Raw genomic sequence first — 16,604 nt, forward strand, 5'->3', positions numbered from 1 at the left:
TAGGGTCTGTTGTTCGGTCGGGTCGATACGAGAAACCTAATAATAAACAATATCATAACAAAACTTTCTTTTCAAACATTACTACATCAACAAAAAAAAGTGGGGCGGGTTGACACGTATACTTTTTTTACCCAAACAAACCCGCCATATATTTTTCTGTAGCCCGTAATGAACACAAACCCATTTTAAATGCACGCTTCAAAATGTTCATCTACTTGAAGACAACTTGTCAGTTTTCATAGACAGACAACATCAAGCATTCAAAGGAATACAACCCTATCCACCAACACTAAAACCGCAATAAGAAAAAAAAAAATAATTTCTTTTTCCTTAAACTAACGGAAGCAACAGGTATTAATAAAAAAACAAGGCGGCAACACTGATATAGAGTAACAAAGATCCAGAATTTCAAGCAACGTTACATAGAACAAGAGTTTTTATAAAAACTAACGAAACTGGATAATAATAATAAACTTAAACAAAGTCAAAAAAACACATCAAAAACATATTACCCTTGTACGCAAGCAGCAGCCCGAGTGTTTTGAACTCGGACATAATGCCAGTGAAAGGGTAAAACCTCCATCGTCTCATCAATCACCCTTCCTCCTAAACGAGCAACCTTCGGTGAGCCTGGCCTTACCACCGGTGGGCTGGCATAACACCGTCTGGCAGTTTCCGCACACCACCACTGTCTGAGAATGACTGAACACGGTGGTTCTGTATATCCAAATAACATTTCAAAAAAACATATAGCATAAACGTAAACAAGACAAGTTGTAATCTTGACTTAAGCCTTGCACAAATAACATGCAATATGCTTGATGTTGTGATGTAAATGAGTTTTCGAGTATTTGAACAAATTGTGGAGCATCAAGTTTAAAATGCTAAAATATTATCAATCAATAAACGACTATTAATGTGCATTTTAAAACCAAGCTTGTGATTACAAATTTACAATACAACTTTAAAAAAAACAAAAATATAAAGATCAACACTTACATATTGAAGCAGCCTTGGCACTTGACATCCTGCACAAATCAAATTAATCAGAATATAAAAAATTACATCCTAAGAAACTTCAATTCAAATACGTGTTTAGTAAAGCTACTCAAGCTAGGATCGATAAAAAAGCTTTCAGTGAGCCGATCTTTTTCAAGCTCAAGCCAAGCCAAGCCCAAGTCTCAAATGAAGCTCATTTAGTTATCAAGCATTCAAGCCACATATAAGATACTTGTTTAGCCTCGTCAGGCTTTAACAAGCCTAAACAAGTTTCCCACATAAGGCTCGAGCCGTTTAAATCCAAGCCTTGTATGGAAAACTCGTTTGAAATTGAGCTGAATCCGAGACTCAAATAAAGCTTAATTGGTATTTTTTTAAGTTTTACTTATTTTAAACTTCTATATATTCATTTCGCATTGCACAGGCGAGCCCTGGCTCGTTTAAAGTACACAAGTTTGAGCCAAGCTTAGGCTAGATTAAAGTTTTTCTTAAGATATATAAACATAATTAAAACCATATACAAGACAATTAACTAATAAATAATAACACACGAACCAAGCTCAAGCCTCAGAAAAGAGCTCGAAACTAAACAAACCAAAGTCAAGTAAGCCAAAACAGGCCGAGCTCGGACCGTTTACACCACTAACTATTAGCAATTGTGATTCTATTATTTCCTAAAAAAATATATTGTTAAAAAAACTGCAACTTTAAACATCAATCAAACTTCAAACAACAATAAACAATTAACAAATAAGCTCAAGCTTCAGAAAAGAGCTTGAAATGTACCGAGCTCGAGTGCTCCAAAACAATTGTGATTCTATACTTTGCTAAAAATATATATTATAATAAACTGATTCTACAACGCAACTTTATAACATAAATCAAAGCTCATACATCATAAAATTACTCAAATTCAAACTCAATAATAATAATAATAATAATAAAAAGTAAGTACCATGAAGAAAGAATTAGGAGACTGGACAAGCCTCTTAAGCTTATGCTTCCTCTTCTCCAATTCAGCTGGCGGATTCAACAGATCAACATCATTCGGTAAAACCTAATAATAATATTAATATTCATTCATTCCATTAATCAATATAAATCAAACATATATATACAGTTGTACAAATACAAATCAATATATGATACTAAACATAATGATATTATTTTGATTAGAAGAACTCACCATCTTGTTGTTGTTTACAGATTTTGCAGCCGCCTCAGGAAAACCCTAGATTGGAAAGGAGTGTGTGAATTAGGTGTTGGTTTGATATATAGTCTATAGATATGTATAAGGAGATGTACAATTGGGTTTTGTTTATTATTAATGGGCCGGTTTTAGACCCAACGTCAAATAAGAGTTGATTTTTAATTTAGATACTTCATTTTTAATTGGTGGATATAGAGGTGGACAGGATACCCAGTTTCGGGCCCAACCCGGTGTATTTAACTCGGAATCGGTTTCCACCCGTATTTGGCCTGCGGGTATGTGTAGATATAGGATTTCTCTCCGAAGCCATACCCGGAACCAGAAATACTTGGTCAAAACCCAACCAAGCCATACTCCAGTCAAATGGTTCCTTTCCGACCAGATTTTGACTTTTTTTTTTTACCATACTCGAAACCAATTTCAACTTGGTTTCGACACTTGAAAATACCCGGTTTATGCATCTCTAGTTGGATATGTTATTTATATGTGAATCTCATCTTCAAAAAGTTGAAAATATAATGCCTTATGTTTTGGTATAAATATAATAATAAGATTGCATAATGATACATAACTTAGTTGTTTTTTAACGGCCAAGGGCGGTTGTGGAAGAATTTCGAAAGGCTTACCATATGCATATAACTCATCTTTTTCAAGTTGAATCTCTCTTACAGAGGTATTGCCCATATTTTGAAGCGTGCACCTAAATCAAAAATCAAACTTGAACACCATCCTAGAAGGAAATCCTAAGAAAACTTCATGACCAGTTCACCAAAGTAAAAGTGGCTTGTATGAAAGACGATGAATATGGGTACAAAGTAGCTTATATGGATTCAAATAATATAATATATGAAATAAAAGGAAAATTATCCTTTCATATGCAATATGTATTTTCCTCTTCTTGTTTTTATTAGTACACACTCTTCTACATTCTTTCAAAATGTAAATGGTTCGCTCTATAGAGTTTTTAGTTTATTTTGATCCTCAATAACGCTAGGTCACTAGCTGATTAGTTGCATAGATCTGATTGATTAGATTAAGTAAAAAGATGAAAACGTTAAAGAAATCGCTTCTTATTGGAATCTATTTGCAAGCTGTGAAAAGCTGAAAATGTGGTGTGAAGAAGATGATGTGTTTTAAAGCGTATTTTTGTAATTACCTTCTTTAAAAAAAGGTACATCTGGATCTAACGGTCCATGTCATTGGATATTATTGTTTTCACCTCCTTTTGACAACCACAATAATAATAATAATATTATTATATGATCGATGAAAGACTTTTAGTTTATTTTTTACATTTTTTTGTTTGTTTAATTCAGTTTAAAAAGTTTGGAATTTCTAAATTTATTATTCTTTTGATTTTCTATAAATTTTTACATCTTAAAAAATAATTCTTTTACATTAACACACACATATATATATATATTGACCCTCCGACTTAAAGTCTCTGGTTCCGTCACTGTTCGCTTGTGGTAAGGTGTCTCAATCTATTTCAATATCTAACATGAAACTTATGACCATGTCATTTTTATATAAAAAATGGTCTAACACATACTTTTTATCAACCGACAAAATTGCCAAATCATTTTAAAAACGATGTAGGTTTTTTTTAGTTACACTATCAATATTTTTATCAAATTATTCAATTTTCACAATTATTAATTAAAAACATAACTTTTTTGAAGTCTTTCAAAATAAAGGGTATTGAGTTATTGTTTCTTTACAATGCCAAAAGTAGATCATAGTTACAAAATCTCAAGCTTTATTTTTCTTGAAATGTTACACTTGAGATAGGATGTATGAGGTTATGGCCCACAATTGTGATTGGAAGACATAACTTGGGTTGATAACACGAATACATACAAAATCCGTACTGTAGTCAGTAATGTAATTCATACGTGTATTTTTAACTTATGGTTGACTTAAAAGAATGTTGATATTATTATCTTAAGTATTATAAATAGGGGTGTAAACGAGATGAGCCAAGCCCGACTTGACTAGGCTCGAGCTTGACTCGTTTTGACTCACGAGAATTTTAGCTCAAGTTAGCCTCGTTTGGACTTACGAGAGTTTGATATTGAGCTCGGCTCGTTTTATGCTATTTTTCTAAAGCTTGGATTCAGCTCGTTTATTTATTACTTGATCTTTTATATATGTTTTCATTTATTTACATATATTTTGAGAAAAACTTTAACGAAACCTAAACCCGGCTCGAGCTCGGTTATACTATGTGAAATTAACATGTATAAGTACAAAAGAGGTAAGCCTTAAAAAAATAGAGGGCTCGTTAAGACTTCACGAGCCTAAACGAGTTTTCTATACAAGGCTCGTTAACTAAACAAGTTAGGCTCGTTAACTAAACAACCATTATTTGAGGCACATGCTTGGCTCGAGCTTGGAAAACCTTGGCTCGTTTTGAGTTTTTTTATCGACCCAATCTTGAGCAGCTCATGAGCGGCTCGTCTCATTTGCATTAGGGGTGAGCAACAACCGAACCAAATCAATTGTATTTTAGTATATTTTTAGTTTTTATACATACATTTTATGTTTTATTCCATAATTTTGTGTATTTATACATCCATATGATGTATCTATATTTTCATTTGATGTATTTCTAACCAAATATTTTAGCCAACGTTTGGTTTGGTTAGAGGGGCAGACCTACTCTTGTAGTACGGGGCTGGTCATTATGTGTGAAATTTTTTAGTACTAGTATAAAAATCCCAATCGACTTTTGTAAGTGTATAGCAATAGTCAACTAAAACTTTCGAAGAAAATATTTTGGGTTTGTCACTGTTTGGTTACTAACCAAAATTAACCGAATGAACTGAAAATCGACAAACAAACTAATTAACCAAAAACCATTTGGTTAATAAAATCGACTAACCTAAGACTTCGGTAAGTGTTTAGGCTTATAATAAAAACAACCCGAACCATGCACAACTCTACTTTGCACCCTCAGTAAGCATGCATACGATTATATATTACCCATTTAGCTACCTCTTTATTGTAATTAGATAATTTGTAAAAGAAGATCGTGACAAACAATAGGCTTCCAACAAAATAGAATAATAAAATGGGGTTGCCTAAAGCCTAAAACCAGATAATATAGATCCAACACACCAGAAAAACATTTATCCATCTTCCTAAACAATGGTGACAAAGGCACCAATATCCACCTCAATACTCATACCCAGCAGCATCACAACAATAATAATCTTATTATTATTATTATTATCCACCATTGTATCCACAACCACCACCGATCCAACACCAACACCAACACCAACACCATGGCCACACCAATTCCACTCGCTCCTAATCATGAACTACACCGGGACACTCGAAACAATCGACCTGTGGTACGACTGGACCAACGGCCGCAATTTCAACATCATACAACACCAGCTCGGGAGCGTGTTGTATGACCTCGAGTGGAACAACGGCACTTCTTTTTTTTATACTCTTAGTAATAATTCCGACCTCCAGCAGTGCTCGTCAGCTCAGCTGGAGGTCGGAATACTCCGACCTAATTGGCTCGACGGAGCCAATTACGTCGGGCAACGTCACGTGGACGGGTTTTTGTGTCACGTGTGGGAGAAGGCGGACTTTATCACTTATTATGAGGATGTGGAAACTAAACGACCCGTGCATTGGGTGTTCTATACGGGTATATGCTGATTGTGTTTTATAAGTTATCAGTTGGTTTACAGTTGTAGTGTGTGATTTACAATTTGGGGAAATTTAGAAAAGTAGGGTTGGAGTTGGGGTCGGTTTTGGGCTAAAATCAAACTAAAAACTGAAATTTTGGTTTTTCGGTTTTAGGTATGGGTTTGGTTTTAGTTTTGTTATTTAGGGAAAAGATTTGATACGCTAATGCCTTAACGTACAATAGGTACGCGAATCCATTTTTTCACGAAATCGATCCATGAAATCACATCCAAACATCTCGGAATCGTCAATACATATTCAATTAATCATTGGTTCACCGAAAAAAACAGTTTTGGATGGTTAATCGATCAATTTTTCACTTTTTTTCACGAAAACCGTTTTTGAGCGAATTCTGAGCGTTTTAGGTTTTTGCCTTTGTTTTTTGCCCCGCCTCACGTACCTATCATACGTTAAGGCATTAGCGTACAATAACCGCGCCCTTGTCATTTAAGCATGAAAGTTTTTGGCTGAAAAAAAAATTAGGCAGAAATAATGAATTTAGGCCCAAGTGTTTTTGGTTGGTTAACAGTTAATTGATTACTATGTAGTTAAATCAGTTTGGTTTCTTTGGTTTTAATTACACGCAAAACCGAACCGAAAGTTCGGTTTATAGAAAAACATGAAACCAAACTGTCGGTTTTTGTTTCGGTTCCAAGGCCGGCTCAACGTGTTTAGAAGGCCTAAATCGAAATGAGATTTTGTGGCTCTTTCATAATAATTTGTGAAAAAAAAATGCTTACAACACTAGTCTTGAACTCATGAGTGCCAATTTAGCAACACACAGGTTTACCAGCAGACCAACACATATTTTTTGCTTTTACTCCGCCCATTACAATAAATGTATATATAAGTTTTTTTTTTCTTTGGAGGCCTTAATTAAGTGTGGGTCTAAAGCCTTTGCTTGGTTTCGTTGATCCATGGGCCGGCCCTGTTCGATTCAGTCTTTTCGGTTTCATGCACTCCCCTAGCTAAAACCAAACAAAAAGCAGAAACTTCGGTCTTTGGAATCTTGAGAATCTTTTGTTTTTTTTCGGTTTTGTTTTAGTTTCAGTTGTATTTTACCATTTTAGCTTGAAAAGTTTCGGGCCTAAAATAATGAATTTAGGGCTAAATCATTTTGTTAATTGAATAACCAATTGATTATTATACATTTGGGTTCAAATACTTGAGTTACGTATTTATTAAATTCTTATAAATTACTTAAAGTTAAATATAAAAAATGAAAATCTAGAAATTTAGTACGGATTTCTTGGTTTATATTTCAATACAAAACTAAACACAGAACCGTAAGTTCGGTTTTATCAAAATCATAATACCAAACGGTCAATCTTATTATTTTCTTTTTGTTGGTTTGGTTTCTTCAGTTTACGCCCTGCTTGAGGTGCGCGCATATTATGTATATATGTGTAAACCCTCGGGTGGGCAAAAGTGAAATTGCACTAATTTTGACGTTATTTTACTAATCTCGTGAAAATAACGTTAAAAGTGGCGGAAGGTTAATCAGGCATCATGTGGTGGCGTTGATAGCCGAAAGACGAGGGTACATGCACCAATCAGCCGGTATCCCGATGATTGAGTGCTATGTGCTTTATGTCCAAGGCTTGATGCAAAACCACTATCGAGCCGGGGGTCTCACCGGAAGCAGCCTCTCTATCCCTATGGGGTAGAGGTAAGGCTGTCTACATCTTACCCTCCTCAGACCCTAACATAGCTTTGCTATTGGTGGGATATACTGAGTACGATGATGATGATGATGATGATGATGGTTTCTTCAGTTTCGGATCGGTTTTTTTCGTTTCATGCACACATCTAGTGTGAGGTATTGATGATTTGTGGGTGTGAAACTGTGAATGCAGGAAGAGAAGCACATGTGATGACATTTGAAGTAGGTGCAGCTCTTGAGGATGCAAAGTGGCAGGTTCCATGGTATTGTTTCGACAAGAGTACTCCGGCTGCCACAATGGCGGACGTTAATAGCAGCAGCATCACGCATCGAGGCTTGGTCGGTTTTGCCTCTCACAGATTCACAAGTGTGTAACAGTAATTCACGCAATGTGATCCTATTAGTTTTTGTTCCGTCGGCTTAATAATATTTAACATTGTGTTCAAGAATGTATGTGTGATTGTAAAGATCAGTTTGGTTTGTTATTATTCGGTTGGGTCAGGTTTTATGATTCGGGTTAGTTGATGGCTAAACATATTACTCAATGGTCAAGATAGTAAACTTTGAGTTAATTAAACTTGAACTACATGAGATAACCTGAGGTCCCAAGACTATGAACCATGGTCTCGGGGACTTTATTTGACGGTCAAGTCAGTATTATATTACATGATTTATGTTTGCATTTATATAGTCTCGAGAGACGTTTATAGAGAGATAGGGATATGGGCTGAATTAGAGGTGCACTGAATACCTGGTTTCGGGTCGGTCCGAAACCGGTTCCTACCCGTATCCGACCTGCTGTATGACCTAGTATTGGATTTCTCTCCCGAGCCATACCCGGAACCGGAAAAACCTGATCAAAACCCGACCTGACCTGAACCCGAAAAAAAAACGGAAAACCTGGTCAAAATCCGATCAAATACCCGACTATACCTGGAACATGTTCCTACCATACCCGGTTTTGACTTTTATTGACCATACTCGGAACAAGTTCCTACCCAATTCCGGTTACTAAAAATACCTAATTTGTGCACCTCTAGCCTGAATTGGGTTTGATGAGCTGGATCTCACATAGGCCTAGATCCGACCAGTGTTGTTGAGACCGGACCGGCCGGTCGATCCGGTCCGACCGGGATTCGGTCCACCGACTGGTCCGGTTCTACATAGTTCGCTTGGCTCCCATGGAACCGGCCCGTCCGAACCGGAAAACCGGACCGGTTGAACCGGTTTTCTTAGAAAAAAATAATTTTTTTTTGAAAAATAATTTGTTTCAGCAAGACCCGTCATTTTTTGACCAAAGTTGTTCGGCCGGTCCGACTGGTAGGCCGTCCGGTTCGGTGTCCGGTATGGTTATTAAAACATTGGGTCCGACACTTAGTTCAACCAGAAATACCCGTCATTAATCGGTGAATATATATATATATATATATATATATATATATATATATATATATATATATGAACAGTAAATTCACACGCTTTAAATCTACTCTTAAGTCTATACCACTTTTATGACGGGACTAGAACCCGTGACTTATTAAAAAGAATGGGATACCTTACATCACATCTAAATATGATTGTGCCAAAAGACCTTTTTATAATCGGTAAATATTTGATTCCTGATATCAAATGCTTCACTACAAAAAGTGTTATCATAATGAGGTTGAATAAGTGATAAATAAACAAAGTGTGTGTTTCTACTTACTGGTTAGTACTTACTAATTGGTATATGTAATGTACTAATGTGTAGTTTACAAATTAACAAGAGACTTACATCTACATGAAATACTTTCTCAGTTATATAATATCTTGATACCGCTAAGTCATAATTAAAAAGTCAAAACCTTATGTAATATATTGGTATCGCTAAGCCATAAAAATACGTAAATGGTTAGACCAGACGTAGACGTTTCATTATAATGATCCACAAAACAGAAATAATCTTCGATTTTCTTTAGTTGCGTCTTTCGCTCAATACTAACTATCATTAGACGTGAGTTATAGTAGTTAAATGATGATTTTATTTTATTTATTTAAAAATATACAATAAACTTATCTACAAAATCTATAGTTAAAATTACTATAAAAAAAACTGAATAAACATTTACTAATTGATCAAATGGTAAAGCTATTTTTTTCATAAAATAAAAGCTTTTAAGTTAAAAATATTTATTTTTTTAAATGAATAAATATGAAAGTGAAAGTTGGATATGATAATCCCAACGTCCAACATGCACCACAATTTTACATCAACCTATATTCCTTCCACATCTTCTTTCTTCTCTTATATTTATTAAAAACAAAAGCACTATTTCCTATGTCTAACTAACCAATATCAAATAGGTATTATATATGTAACATCTCTTTACCAATCAAGTTATTTGATTCATTTAAATTATACCTCGTTTGATAATCTACTATTTGAATTATTAAAAGACTTAACCGATTAAAAGACTGTCTCTTAATTATTCAAAATGTTTCTAAATCATTAAAAGACCTAACTAACATACTCTAGGTTATATACCTGAAAACTAGAGTTATTTAAGAACTATATATGTTTATACACTAGATATATATGCTCGTATATCATATGAAATGACTGATTTAACAAGCATGAGATGGACATATGTTAAAAAAACGCTTTTATTTCATACTATATTTTTATATAAAAAAATTAATAACAAAGGAGAAATCCCTTAATCACCCTTGCACCAACATTCACATTACCTTCAACTAGATGTTGTCATGGTATGTCATGAGGCAGATGTTCAATTTATAAAGACCACATCACATGTGGTGTGTCATAAAAAGAACTCTCATTTGGTACACATCACATTTTAAGTCCTTATAAACATGACATGCATACACCCCTATGAAATTACATAAATAACCTCCTTCTTGCCTCTTCTCATCCACTCTAGAGTTTCTTCTTCTTCTGAATTTGCAGGTGTTGCTTCTTGTTACAAAAAATAATATTTTTAGGTAATTAAACAAAACCCTTCATTCTTATTGTGTTAATTACAATTTTTATGATATTAATTACTCCTTGTGTCATATTTTCTTGAATTTGCTTCTTCTATTTCTGTTTTCTTGCTCTTACCTTATAATATATAGTTAATATAGTTATTTCATATATGTACATATGTATTTTATTTGGCAGATTTTGTGGGGATCCATAGGTGATAATTGGTGAAACAAGAAAGGTATGGAGATTAAGGAAAACAAATGTAGTTCAAGATATGGTAAACCTCCTTGGATTTTTAAAGGCAGGCAAGTCATATATCCTAATATAGTAATATTCAATTACTCTTTTAGATTAAACATGTATATATATATTTTTTTATGGAAAAATATGCACATATTTTCCATAGGAAAATTTTAACGTACAAATTAAATTAACGTGCTAACTGTAATTACATCGTAGTGTAATTACATTACACTATAATTACTCTATGTTGTATATATAATTATCTACTTGATTCTCCCGGCTAAAATGTTAATTTAATTTGTACTTGATCCAAACCTGTTATTCATGTGTACATTAATCTTGCTAGTTGCCACTAATATGATATTATTTTAATAACAAACAATGCAACTTACAATCTATGGGTTTTATGCAATTAGTAACTATGGGCTTGTAGAGTAGTAATCGAATATAATATAAAAATGACTTTCTATTGTAATCTATATTCAAACAATGCAATTAGGAACCACGGGCTGTAGAGTAGTTGAAGTGAATATAAAAATGAATTTCTATCGTGATCTGCCAGTTGAAAAGTTTTCATTCGAAATTGTAAGTATGTTGCATTTTTTTTCATTGTAAGTGTGTATGGCGGAATGGGAATACATTTATAAACCTACACGCTTCGTGGTTTAATTATATGTTAATTAATTTCTAGCTCTGATACTATGTAAAAGTGAAGGAAATTTTTTGATGGATTCAAGTAAATGAATTAGAAGTTTACAACTAATGTGAAACTTTCAAACCAATAATAAAGTATTAATATTTAATAACTATAATTAAAGAGTACCAATAATAAAGTACAGATGACTCTAACTATAATTAAAGACTACCTTTACTATCTTTGCATTTTGCTATTTATTTAAACAATATTAATTCTAAAATGTCTTTATTACCCTTCAGTGCCCTGTACCAGTTTCATCTTGTGAAAGCAGAAATTGCTAAAGCTATTATTCCTAAAGAGTTCAGATTAGTTGAAGCTTTTGGGTATTATTATTATTACTAATTATTTATTTTCAAATTAAAAATGTATTTAAAATAAGGAAAATTGGAATTCAATAATCCCAACTTAATGCAGTTGGCCAATAATAATCTCAACTTTGAAAATAGCCGTCACTGGTCCCAACTTTCATACTATTTGTTTTCATTGAACCTTCGTTAAAAAAAACTTAACGGCGTTAAGTTTTTTTCAAATTTCAAGGCTTTTGATCAGAATGAGGATACGAGTCGATTGATGTAAAACTTAACTTGAAACGACGCTTTAAACAGCTTGAATTTTGTTAATTAATAGTTTAAACACCGGAATTGAAGCATCATTTAGTTGTTTGGACCACTATTTGGATGTATGTTTTACATCAATCGACTCGTATCCTCATTCCGATCAAAAGCACTAAAATATCAGTTTGAAATTTGAAAAAAACTTAACGCCGTTAAGTTTTTTTTAATGAAGGTTCAATGAAAATAAATAGTGTGAAAGTTGGGACCAGTGACAGCTATTTTTAAAGTTGGAATTATTATTAGCCAACTGCATTAAGTTAGGATTATTAAAATCCAATTTTCCTTAAAATAATAAAAATGGTTTTTGTGTTTTAATATGAATACATGTACATACATTGCAGGTACACTTTAGGTGGTTTTTTTCTAGCAAATTACAATGAAAGCCCATTTGGACCCTTTGATGAGGTTAAAATTTTCATTCAACTATTAAATTATTTAACATATTAAATTAATGTATAATTACTTAAACAAGTTAACAATGGTTTATTCAGCTCGTGGCGATCGCTGGAATCGTTTGGAACCCGCCAACGTCCCACGCGTGAGTTTAATCTTGACATATTTACAATTTCCACAAAGAACAAAACTATAAAAAAAGTTATATAGGTGAATCAGAATCACTTACATAACAATGACGTGGCAACTGATGTATACGTCACTTTGATTATGTGACACTGGTGTGACACCTGAAAGTTTGTTAACTTAAATGTCTCGCTAAATGAAACTGTTTTAAAGTTGAACCAACTTTATAAGACGGAAAGCATTATATTTTCCAACCCGTTTTGATCACACTAGTAACTAATTAATTAAGTTGACTGAATCCCGTTTTGACCTGTTACCCAACCCTCGTGACTCAAACTTGCATCATACATTATTTATATATCTTTTGAGTTTTAGGTGGGCAGCGAGAGTTTATGTGAACAGCGATAACGCATGCGCACATGGAAGAAAGGTATTTAAACATAGGATCAAGTCATCAAACTGAAATGAAGATAAAAGATTTTGTTTTTCTTCTAAGTTATAGATTTAAGAGTAAACTGCGGTTTTCGTCCCTATGGTTTGTCCGAATCTGTGGTTTTAGTCCAATAGTTTTAAATCTGCGATTTTTGTCCCTGGGGTTTCATTTCACTTGCAATTAAACCCGACCCCACTAACCCCGCTAAGTCTGATCATTAAACCCATCAGCGTGCCCCTCACGTGAGGGGCAATTTTGTCCTTTTTTCACCAAATGCACCTCAGCCCCTCACGCGAAGGGGCTTGCGAATTAGGATTGGAGAAAAAGGACAAAACTACCCTTCACGTGAGGGGCACGCTGATGGGTTTAACGATCAAACTTAACGGGGTTAGTGGGGTCAGGTTTAATTGCAAGTGAAATGAAACCACATGGACTAAAATTGCAGATTTAAAACTACTGGATTAAAACCGTAGATTCTGACAAACCACAGAGACGGAAACCGCAGTTTACTCTAGATTAAATACTCCAAACTAACAATATATTCTCAGGAATTCGGTCTTCCGAGTCAAGTTGCCACATTTTCAAAAGCCGCCCCCCAAACAATTCATGTAGCTGAAACCGATGGTCATGTAACAACGGACCTATATGACATTCGACTGCATTCTCCTAGTATGTGGATTAACATCTTACTCAAGTAGTTCACTCTAGGAAAATCGAAAGTAATATGATCATATGCTAATATTATAGTTTTGAAGATGAACCCGTTGAAGTGGATGGCTTTATGACCGACGATCAAGATGTCACTTCCGAGCTTTAGGTGCGCTTGTTATCTTTGTTCGGTTTTCGCAAGTCTTTGTAACTTAAGGGCTTTTTTTTTTTTTTTTTTTTTTGTATAGTGGTCACACAGAACATATACCTCAGCTTCTTAAGTACAGTTGCCAGATCGAATGCAGGTTCATTTTCAAGTTAAATTTAATTTATGGGAAAATTCCCAAAATAATATTTTTTTCAAGATTCGATAAAAGTCTCTCCAAAACCCCCTCGGCGGAGACAAGTTTTGAACCAAATCTATCTTCGCCGACGAGTTCTGATTCAGCCAAGCAGAATCTGCCACGTGTTCCAAATCCGTCGGCTCAGACGACTTTTACGAAACCCGTCGTTTTTATCAAGTTTTAACTTTTTGTTTTATTTTTTAATTTTTAATTATTATAATTAATTTCATTTATTTTTTTTTAATAACTTTGAAATATAAAGTTCTATAATTTTGAATATACCGTTGAGATGAGCTCATTTTTATCTACGTGTCGACATAAATTTTATTCAAAACCGAGTCGGGTCAAGTTTTTATTGAGTGTTTCGACATAAATTTGACCTGACTCGATTTTGAGTGAAATTTTATCGGCACGTAGATAAAAATAAGCTAGTCTCAACGGTATATTCAAAATTTTATAAAACTTTATATTTCAAAAGTTATAAAAGAAACAAAATATAAATGAAAATAATTATAATAATTAAATATTTAAAAATAAAAACAAAATTTCAAAACTTGGTAAAAACCGACGGTTTTCAAAAACTCGAATTTCAAAAACGACGGGTTTCGTAAAAGTCGTCTAAGTCACGGATTTGGAGGGACTTTTATAGAATCTTGAAAAAAAGGGTTATTTTGGGATACTTTCTTTCTTTGGGGGCATTTTGGTCATTTTGGGAATTTTCCCCTGACTTACTTAAATGAAAACTTATTAACTTATTTAAATCACTTGTTTCACAATGGGCAGGGTGAAACCAACATCACCAGCAAGAGTTTTAGGGTCATTGGACCGGAACAACACCGAAAATGTGGAGTCGAACGAATGTTTAAAGAAGCGAGAAATGAGCATATTAGTGATGCTTTCAAAACCGATACTAGCACTCGAGTTTAACTGCTTGAAAATGGAGGTTCAACTTCCTGTTGTAGTCTCAAGAGGCTCACATCAACCCTTAAAACATGGGCTTTCATCTTATCCATCTTAGTAATAGTAACCATTGTATTTAAAAACAAGAGTCACACCAAATGGAATACATAGGATTGAATAATTAATTAACCTTTTGTATTCTTTCTTTCACTTGAGAAATTTTTGGAAAAATAGTGTATTTTTGTATACCTTATGGACTTTTAATGTTTAAAGTTTAAACCTTAACTTGAATTCTATTGAATCTTGCTCATACCATGATGGTCGTTCCCGAGAATCCCTAAAAGTTCTAGGCATGAGGCGAGTAAAACAAATGGGCCTTGAAATTGAAAAAAAAAAAGTCGTTTCTAGTCTAGGATTTGAACTCAATACCTTAGTTTTATTAGACCATCACGCTTTTCCTTGCACCAAAACAACTTTGTAATGTTTTAAAATAAATAAATTTATATGTAAAATATATATAATTTTTATCTGACTACCATGAACCCCCGGCGAGTGTGGGCCTTAGGTAGTCACCCACTCCGCCCTTTCTCCAGATAAACCTTACAACTTACCGAACCTATGAATCTATTCACTATTTTTTATTTATGATTTCGTGGTTAGGCCTTAAATCTAGAAGAAAAGACAGAAATAGACGAAAAATTCGAATGAATAATAATAAAGAATAAAAAGTATTGTTTCTCTATAGTAAAATTCGAAGCACGTATCTCCATTCGATGAGTGCCCCGAAAATTCTATCTAATATTCAATATTCAATTTCAATATTCAATAACGAATATAAATATTTTTAAGATTTTGATACAAAAGAACTCATATCGTCCATCTTTATGAAAACCAACCATCAAATCTAAAACCTTATTGAATAGTTCAAGAATAAAACATATGTTATTAAGCCAAATATTAAAAGGGTCCAGCATTACTAAAATACATGCGAAAAAACTGATTAGCTTATACTAGCGAGTTCTAATGTTTATCATTTCAAAGTACTTTTATTTATAAATAACATGTCAAGTCAAATGCCAGTGTTAAATCTTAACACATACATGGCATGGCGGGCGAGTCACATAAATTTAGTTAATTTCTGCGTGTATATAGAGATGTATGTATGGTTTTTTCATGTCTCCTTTGTTTTCTAATTTGAACGGTGTCTCTTTTTTTGAGTATAGGAGAGAGAGACGGAGAAAGAAATGGTATACTTTGTAGAAGAAAAATGTGAAAAAGGATGTTATTAGGGATATTGAATTTTAGTAATTCAAACTTTAAGCTATTGGTTGGCGTTAATATCACGAGGACAACCTCGACTTTTAGCCTATTTTCTTTCATTTTTATTAGGGTTAGACTAAACATATATATTTTTCTTACTTGTCGTACCCCATCCTGGAAAAATCATATAAAAAGTTGTCATATTAGACACTGAAAAATTCATTATTTTTAAGAAATAGTTTTATAAAATATAATAACTAATTTTTTTGTCCCCTCAAAAACTAGGTATGTATCATGTATGTATGTGTAATGTATTATCCTTCATTGACTTTGTTGATGTAACATGTTATAACAATGTCATATTAATATCATGTTTTAAAACGTTATTACATAGAACTTCG

At 33.5% G+C, this 16,604-nt stretch overlaps 2 protein-coding genes and 1 pseudogene across 3 annotated transcripts; 2 read left to right on the top strand and 1 right to left on the bottom strand.

Moving 5' to 3' along the window:
* Positions 1-360: 360 nt before the first annotated feature.
* Positions 361-2,277, bottom strand: LOC143564923 (small ribosomal subunit protein eS27y). The gene is made up of 4 exons (XM_077052060.1): positions 2,186-2,277; positions 1,955-2,056; positions 1,000-1,028; positions 361-717 (listed from the first exon to the last, which is right to left on the bottom strand). Exons 1-4 carry the CDS (start codon positions 2,186-2,188, stop codon positions 591-593), a joined length of 261 nt encoding a protein of 86 aa, XP_076908175.1. The 5' UTR covers positions 2,189-2,277; the 3' UTR covers positions 361-590.
* Positions 2,278-5,386: 3,109 nt separating this feature from the next.
* LOC143564925 (uncharacterized protein At4g14100-like) lies at positions 5,387-8,066 on the top strand. The gene is made up of 2 exons (XM_077052061.1): positions 5,387-5,876; positions 7,774-8,066. The coding sequence occupies exons 1-2, from the start codon at positions 5,531-5,533 to the stop codon at positions 7,953-7,955; spliced, it is 528 nt and encodes a 175-aa protein (XP_076908176.1). The 5' UTR covers positions 5,387-5,530; the 3' UTR covers positions 7,956-8,066.
* Positions 8,067-10,583: 2,517 nt separating this feature from the next.
* Positions 10,584-15,548, top strand: LOC143564940 (protein NEOXANTHIN-DEFICIENT 1-like; annotated as a pseudogene). Its single transcript, XR_013140966.1, has 9 exons — positions 10,584-10,850; positions 11,725-11,808; positions 12,441-12,504; positions 12,591-12,637; positions 12,994-13,048; positions 13,600-13,720; positions 13,799-13,868; positions 13,948-14,004; positions 14,827-15,548. The product of XR_013140966.1 is annotated as a protein NEOXANTHIN-DEFICIENT 1-like (transcript).
* The last annotated feature ends 1,056 nt before the right edge of the window (positions 15,549-16,604 follow it).

This window comes from Bidens hawaiensis, unplaced genomic scaffold, assembly GCF_021521415.1.
Source record: "Bidens hawaiensis isolate Kalapana, Puna unplaced genomic scaffold, B.hawaiensis_p1.1 tig00022178_1, whole genome shotgun sequence".
Lineage (NCBI taxonomy): Eukaryota > Viridiplantae > Streptophyta > Magnoliopsida > Asterales > Asteraceae > Bidens > Bidens hawaiensis.